This window comes from Hyperoodon ampullatus (assembly GCF_949752795.1).
Source record: "Hyperoodon ampullatus genome assembly, chromosome: 1".
Classification (NCBI taxonomy): domain Eukaryota; kingdom Metazoa; phylum Chordata; class Mammalia; order Artiodactyla; family Ziphiidae; genus Hyperoodon; species Hyperoodon ampullatus.
Genome location: NC_136914.1, coordinates 194,463,850 through 194,472,463, shown reverse-complemented (window position 1 = coordinate 194,472,463; position 8,614 = coordinate 194,463,850). Strand labels below are relative to the sequence as shown.

The 8,614-nt window shown below is 43.4% G+C and overlaps 1 protein-coding gene across 1 annotated transcript; it reads left to right on the top strand.

Annotated features, from left to right (window-relative positions):
* Positions 1-5,577: 5,577 nt before the first annotated feature.
* Positions 5,578-6,513, top strand: PPP1R3C (protein phosphatase 1 regulatory subunit 3C; the record flags this gene model as incomplete). The annotated part of the gene is made up of 1 exon (XM_079723122.1): positions 5,578-6,513. The coding sequence occupies exon 1, from the start codon at positions 5,617-5,619 to the stop codon at positions 6,511-6,513; it is 897 nt and encodes a 298-aa protein (XP_079579248.1). The 5' UTR covers positions 5,578-5,616.
* Between the last annotated feature and the right edge of the window lie 2,101 nt (positions 6,514-8,614).

The window sequence follows — 8,614 nt, the reverse complement described above, 5'->3', positions numbered from 1 at the left end:
ATGTGGATAAACATCATGGTTTCGACCTACTTGGATTCTTATAAATATTACATGAGTTAATATTTATTTGTAAAGTGCTGAAAACAGCGCCTGACCCAAAGTAAGCTTATGTAAGTGTCTTTGTTTTTTTAAAAAATTACACACTCCTTCACCTAATATTGGTGTTCCCATCCAATGTGGCTAAAGAAGGCAGAAGGAGTTAGTGTAAGAGAGAGCTTACTATTCCTGGAGACATGTGAACTGGCTCCTTTCTTTATTTCAGAAATAGAAATCTCAGTTCTTTTCATCAAAACAAGCAGTTCTTAACCTCACTATTTCTACAGGGCAGGGCTTAAAGATCAGTTATAAAGTTCATCCTGTTACTACTGAGTACTGACATTTTAATATTAATAACTGTAGAGTTGAATATTCAAGCACTTTCTTGATTGGGCACTGAATATTATTCAAGCACTTTCTTGATTGGGCACTGAAAAAAATATATTCAAGCACTTTCTTGATTGGGCACTGAAAAAAAGGGCTAGGTTGGAGAAAATGAGTTGACAGCCTGGGACTCTCTGCCCCCCAGGGTGTTTTTCCCACAAGGGCATGTCTGGTAATGTGTTGGACGGATGCTGGAAGAGACCCATTTGTATAAGCCACCCATCATCAGCCCCTTGCTTTGTAGCACCTTAAAATGTTCTCTGGGTATTTCATGAGTTTAAATTTGGGTTTCTATAATAAAGATTGTAGCATTCTCAAGGTCAAGGGGCTCTGGCTTATGAGTCCTTGCAACCCCTGGCATGGCTAGAAACACTGCACAGATCAAGAAGCTCTCATCAGTAGATTTATTATTAAGATGGGTAGGACAAGCAATGTTTGGATGCTGTTAAACCACAGCTGGAGAAAACCTACAAATAATAAGAAAACTCCCCACAATTCCTAATCCACCGTGTCTTCACTGGGGCAACTCATGACTAAGAACGCTGATTCCATTCCAGTCCCTCTCATCCCATGATGAAGGGCAGTAAAAGCCAGGAAGGACATAGAAATGAGGGGCCTGATTCTGCTAGGTGAAATAAGTCAGGCAGAGAAAAACAAATCCCATATGATCTCACATATATATGGAATCTAAAAAAGCTGAACTCATAGAAACAGAGAGTAGAATGGTGGTTACCAGGGGTTGGGCGTGTAGGGAAAATGGGGAGATGGTCAAAGAGTATAAACTTCTAGGCATCTAATGTACCACATGGTTAATAATACTGTATTATTATACACTTGAAAGTTGCTAAGAGAATATATCTTAAACGTTCTTACCATAAAAAGGAAATGGTAATTATGTGACTTGATGGAGGCTTTAGCTAGTGTTATGGTGGTAACTTAACATCATTTTGCAATATATCAAATCAATACCTTGTACACTCTAAACCTACATAATGTTATATGTCAATTACATCTCAATAAATCTGGTGGGGGAGAAAGAAGTGGGAGGCCTGGATCATGCAGTTTAAAAGTTTATTGAGTGTTGACTCTCCTTTGGTGAGATCCCTGTATACCTGATTTCTATTTTAAGGAGTTTGGAGAGGTGGCTTTTATGGCATCAGTCAGCACCAGGGGGCAGAAGAGAAAGTAGCTTGAATGGAAAGAAACCCAAACTCAAAAGGACGTGAGTAGATGGTGTAAGCATGTCAAAGCTTCCAACACAGTTCTTGGCACCTAGTAGGTAGGCTATACATGTTAGTTGAATCTGAAAGTCTTAAGTCATTTAAAGATTTCTCAGTTACAGAAAAAGTCCATGTTCTTTGCAGAAAAAGTAAAAAATACAGAGAAGCAAAATGACAAAGAAAATTTTAATTACTCATAATATCACTGTCCAAAATTAAGCACTGTTAACATTTTGGTTGAGCATATTCTCTTTTCTATGAGTGCACACCTTACCCCTATAATGGGATCACAATTTATTCTTCTTATTTTATGTTTCTCCATAACTTTAATTGGTAATATACACTCCTTAGCTCAACATAGGATAGTTGAACACATACTGAGAAACTACACTGAGTTTTCTCGTACGCACAATATCATTTAATCCTAAGAACAACTTCACTATCTCCATTTTACAGGTGAGGGAGTTGAGTCTAGAACTTGCCTAGATTTGAAAGTGTCAACTCCAAAGACTGTGCCCCTTCAGCTAGTTTTGGTTGGTCTGAGAGACTAGAAGATCTGCTCTTAGTTGGATGTCTCCTTTAAAAAACTCAAGCCCAAGCATTAAGTACCTTCCCCAGTGTTATTCAGCGTGAGTTTCTTTTTCTTTAATCATACCATTTTAACAATTCCACTGTTTGACAGTGATTTAAAAGACACAGGGATTTTTGTACATTTTACATTGTACATTTTGTACATTTTAATGGACTACTGGATAACTAAGTTGAGAGCAGAACGAGGACATGGGTTTTATAAAAATAATTTGTACTAGACTTAGAAATTTAATTCTATGGTTTTAACTGATGGTCTAAAACCTCCCCAACCTGAACAAAATTCCAAAACCTCAGCGAGAGTAACTGGCCCGGGAGAATCATGAAACTTACAGTGTGATATTTTAACATTTTGGTTTTCACATCACTGCCAGAGGACGTCAGAAACGAGTCGAGGGATTTGGGTTGACCACTGGCTCTGTGGCTGACCTGCCACACAAGCGAAAAAGGCCATTTCATTTCTGGCTTTAGTTTTCTCTTCCAGGGAGAAAAACTGAAGAATAGATTGAAATACAAAGTGCCTTTTAAGTGAATGCCTTCTCACTGTCTTATAACAGGGCTAACATGGTTTATTAACAACATTAGTTAGAGAAGCAGTCTACTGTGTGGTCCATTTGTGGGTTCACCCTAACTCCAAAATATACAGCCAACTTCTGCTTGCTCAGGGCAAGGAAAGGGAGAACATGAGCCGATGCACCAAGCAGTGAACAAGATAAACATTTCAAATATATATGTTTGAAATATATTTGCGTGTATCTATATCATCTATATCTATATCTATCTATATCTATATCCACACACACACATTTGGAACAAGCCACAACGGTCTGCGCTCAGATTAACTGTATACAGAAGCCTCTAGAAGTGAAACGCATCTCCTTCCCCGCAGCCCCGCTGTGCTGGCGCCCGGCCTGGGGCAGGTTTGCTGCATTTTCTCCTGGCCTGCACCCGCTACTTGCGCTACGGTGCTGCCTCCACGGCGCCTCACCCGGGGTTCCTGTTAACGCGACTCAGGCCAGCTGGCCGGGGGTCTCCGAGCGCCCCCAGCGCCCCGCGAGTCCTCCGTTACCGCCGTCACGTCCCGGGCGAGGGCTCGCGCCCCAGCTGAGAGCTGGTTGGTCGCGCCTTCGAGCTCGCGGCCCGGCGATTGGTCCCAGCCGTCGGCTCACGTGGTCCCGAGCAGATAAGCGGCCTCTCGGGCGCTGCACCCGCAATCCGCCAGAGCTGCAGCCAAGCCGGGGCTGCTGGGAGCCGGGTGCGAACTCGCGCAGGCAGCGGAGTCCCGCCGCCCCTCTGCCTAATGAGCTGCACCAGGTAGGTTCCCTGTAGATTCCCCGCCCCGGAGCACAGGGAGCGCGCAGCTGCAGGGAAGTTGGGCTGCGTTTTCCTTCTGTCATCACCGCACATGAAGACCCTAGGGGAGGGCGGGTTGACTGGCTGCGGACTTGGGAATCTGGCACCGGGGAGGCCTCGGAGGTGGGGAGATTTGCCCTGTGCTTCTTAGGCAGAGCTGATTTTGGTAAGCGGCATCTTAAACTGGAAACTGTCCTAACGTGACTCAGCTTGAGTTCTGATTCCCTCATGGATTCCGACCGTATCTCTTGGTCCTGCACAAATGTCTCAAGGACTCGGGCCGCTTAACTCCTGGGAATAGCACTCTATGATTGCTGGTTGGGTAGTTTAGCTTTGGGAATAACTACAGGACGATGTTCGCATTCCTTGGTCCTCTTTCGTTCTTCTTATGACGGTTTGCCATAGAAAACTCAGTCTCAGAGTTTGAGCAAATGATTATTTTTAAACTCTGGGGCAGGACTTAAAATTCCGGGGAAATCTCCGTATCCTTAAACTGTCTTTCTATAAGTGCAAAATATGAAAATACAAAACAAACCTCCCAAACACCCCCGCCCCCCGCAAAACTACTTAAATAGCTCCTCTAGACATAACTTAGCAGACCTCTCTAAAAATCCTGCCTGTTCACTATTATTAGACCCACAAATATAACTTTCTCTTTCATTTGTTTGTTCTAAGTTTGTAGGTCTCCCAGAAAAATCCCAAGTCTAATAACGTAAATTCTCTGAATGTTCTTTTATTATCCATCTTATGATAATGACCATTTGCCTTTGTGCTTAGAGCTTCTGGGAAGACAGTTACTAAAGCCAGACTGAGAAATGTCACATACAGTATACACACACCTCTTATCTGAAGGCTAGGATAGGGGAAAAATGTCCATAAGCTTGGCAATATTCTCAGGGCTAAAGGCCAGAAAAAATATCTTTCTTGATGGATACTTCTTGATTTAGTATTACGGAGCATAGTTATGTTTAAATTTTAAATAGCTTTATTATCTTTCTGGTTATAAATATCCACTGACAAAACATTAGAAAATACCAAAAAAGTACAAAGGCAAATATAGATCACCTATCACCCAGAGATAATTGTTATCTTTTTGTTGTGCGTCCTATTACACTTTTCAACATTTATAAGTTCATATATATAGCATATGTTGAAAACAGCCCCATTTTCAAGTCATCAACTTTTTCCACTTAAATGTGGACTTGACATGGATGTCTTTCTTTGTGAAATACAGATTATGTAAAGTTTTTTTTTTAAGTTCACCAATTGCTGGCTTGCACTTCACTGGGTTATTTGTGTAAAATGAGGAAGAGCATGATAATGAAAGTGCAAAGATAATCCTCTGATTCACTCTTTCTAGCCCCTCACTCTCAAAACCATTCCATGAGAGTTTTTATTGCTGTTTTTTTCTTTTCAAGTGGATTACTATACCAGAGAAGTGTAATCAATTCAATAGCAAAATCATCAAAGCAGTTGAGGGAGCACAGTGGAGAGAGAACTTTGGTTCTAGAGCCTATCTGGTCATTAGATCACCTGGGAAGCTTTAAGAACATATTTACCTCCTTGGCCCCATTCGCAGAGGTTCTGCATTAGTGGCTTTAAGTACTAGGATTCGGCATTAAAGAAAAAGGAAGAAAACCAACTCCGTAGGCCATTGTGAACAGACAGGTTTGAGAACCACTGGTCCAGAACAGACCAAATGGTTTTAGAGCTGTATTAGACATGATCCCATCCAAATCTTTTATGTCTCAGGTGGAGAAACTGAGACCCCAAGTGTTTTAACCCACGGCCTAGCCAGTCAAGGGTAGAGCCAAACATAAGATGCAGCTGTCATCACCTAATACTGTATTCCTTCACTACATATGAGAGCACCTCCTTGAAACTTACTGTGCTGACTATAACTTAGCCAACAAAAATATTACACATATATTTGGGACCAGGTGAAGTGCATTTCAGGTGCAGATGATAACCCCTCTTCTTTTTGTATTCCAGAATGATCCAGGTTTTAGATCCACGGCCTTTGACAAGTTCGGTCATGCCCGTGGATGTGGCTATGAGGCTCTGCTTGGCTCATTCCCCACCTCTGAAGAGCTTCCTGGGCCCTTATGATGACTTCCAACGAAGAAATTTTGTGAACAAATTAAAGCCTCTGAAGCCGTGTCTCAACATAAAACAGGAAGCCAAAACACAGAACGACTGGAAGCCTTCACACAACCAAGCCAAGAAGCGGGTGGTGTTTGCGGACTCCAAGGGCCTCTCCCTCACCGCCATCCACGTCTTCTCGGACCTTCCGGAAGAGCCAGTGTGGGATCTCCAGTTTGACCTCTTGGACCTGAACGATATCTCCTCAGGCTTAAAACTCCACGAGGAGAAAAACTTGATTTTAGATTTCCCTCAGCCTTCAGCTGATTACTTAAGTTTTCGGAACCACTTCCAGAAGAACTCTGTCTGCCTGGAGAACTGCTCTTTGCAGGAGCGAACGGTGACGGGGACTGTGAAGGTGAAAAACATGAGCTTTGAGAAGAAGGTTCAGATCCGGATCACTTTTGATACCTGGCAGAGCTACACGGATGTGGACTGTGTCTACATGAAAAACGTGTATGGTGGCTCCGAGAGTGACACCTTCTCGTTTGCCATTGACCTACCCTCCGTCATCCCAACGAAGGAGAAAATTGAGTTCTGCATCTCGTACCATGCTAACGGGCGGGTCTTCTGGGACAACAATGAGGGTCAGAATTACAGAATTGTCCACGCGCAGTGGAAACCTGATGGAGTGCAGACGCAGAGGGCAGCCCAGGACTGCACCTTCCACCAGGTGTCCCCCAAGGCCGAGCTGGAGTCGACAGTCTTCGGCAGCCCGAGGCTGGCCAGTGGGCTCTTCCCAGAATGGCAGAGCTGGGGGAGGATGGAGAACTTGTCCTCTTACCGATGAATGAAGCAACCTAGTGGCTGGTCTTGACCTTACTCCCCATGTAATTCTAGGTCTGTGTTGCTTAATATTAGGAAGGCATTGCTACTTTCCTTCAGTAGGTTTAGCTTGGAACTTTTGAGACCTGGCTACAAAAAAGATAGCCCCTTGAGAATTTAGTGTGGGGTTCTATATGGATGATGCTGCCCCATGTTGCTGTGGAGGATCAAGTAACAGCCTGGAAACCCTATTTTCATAAAAGTAATACATTGTCAATGCCCTTTTCTCCTTCCCTCTCAATTCACTGGCTTTCACGTTGGGCAAGAAAAGGTTGAGGAAGGACAGTGGATGGTGACAGAAAGCTGTGTTAATGGTATGAGGAATGTCTGAAAAGTATACCCAAAGGGCTCTGCAGCTCAGGTCAGAGTAGGAGCGAGAGGTCTGATACTTAACTGTCGGTGAGAAAATGTAAGGTTATTTTGTGTTTTTAAGTTGGTTTTACAGTTCTCTCCCAGGGAAGTCATTTGTAGAGGGGAGAGAAACATCCATTCTATGTATTCTTGTGGAGAAAAACCCAAACAAACTTTAGGAGTGTTGGGTGGTACTGGGGAAAGTGAATTATAATTCTGGGGAATCAAGATTGTATGCGAAGCCTTTCTGTTCAAACGTGACTTAACAAAAATCACGATTTGGGGAAAGCTTAAGCAAATCTGGCTTTGCAGTCCTAATGGGATAAGTGACCTTGCTTGTGATCAAGGTACCATGCTTGGGTTCTCAGTATAGATGCTGCCTGACCAAAAAACCCATGCCATCATCATTGGCCAACAACTTGTAGGGACTCTATGTCATGTCAAGGATCGCTCTTTGCCAGTGCCTTGATTAAACCAGAATGTTGTAGTTGCTTAACCCGAGTATGTGAAGGGTCCTCGGATAACCTGTGAGCGTTTGGCCTCATAAGAAGACCCACTCTGTATGCTGGCATTCCTCCTGCAAAACTGTTGTATCTTCAAGAGTGTTGTCAGTGTACACAACTCGCATCCTTCATATTGAAGGTGACTCATTTTTCTGCCACACTTTTTCGATGTGATGTTGGAAGTGAGGATTGACACTGATTCTCAATTTAAGAATCCAGTACCTTGCACATAAAAGTAGCCATTTCTGTTTCTTGCCTATATTCTTCTTGTTATTTTAAGTCTTCCTACCCATATCTTTAAAGTCAACATTTTTTTTTAATGGATGTGAATTGTTTTGGGTGTGTTGTAATATACTTGTTTTGGAGTGTGCCTAAATCCATTCTGTAAAATCCTCAGAACAGGAGCCTCTGAATGTCTGCTTCTATCATTGTGCACGCCCACTGAGGTGTTCCGAGAATGCAGTTAATTTTAACACGTGATCTACCATGCTGGAAGCGTACTAGGGGAATAACTCTGCTATGACAATATTTGAAGTTTGGCTATAGCACCCACAATGTTTCTGCTCTAAATATTTCACTCTCCTATAGCTATCCTTTGTGGACTTCTCACTTTAAAAATAAAAATGTTTGATATAAGATCTGAGTATGTTTTCTTTCTCAAAGCCAGTTAGTTCAATAAGAAACCATCCACTGATATTCTCCTGATTTGTTTAAGAACAACTGAGCAAGGTTAGTTTGGACCAGGAATTGGATCCACCTGAAGGTATTCACGTGGTCCCAGTCTCATTAGTGAGAATTTCCACCTCCTGACCATTGGGGCTGGGGTCCAGGGGCAGTGACTTGAGCTGCTGGGACTGTCCCCCTGACTGTGCCCATCTGTGCTGACTACTCATCACGTGTACTCTCTGCTGGGTCAGGTTTATCTTGGGGACCACCTCTCGAGAGTCTTTGAAATGGGGGAAGGGATGGTGTGGGAAGGGCTGGAGTGGCTTCTGCCTCCTGAGATCTGGCTCCCTCCTGAAGGGGCAAAGCTTGGAGCTGCATGGAGGGTGTAGGGAGGGGCAGTGGGCATCAGTCCCAGACTGAGGGGGAGCTCAGCTCCGTGGGGTATGAGGCAGCAGGTCTAGGAACCAAAGTTGTAGTTTCAGTTCTTGCCTAAAATGCCAAAAATGGCTTCTGCACAGTGTAACTTAAGGGGGAATAAATGACCAA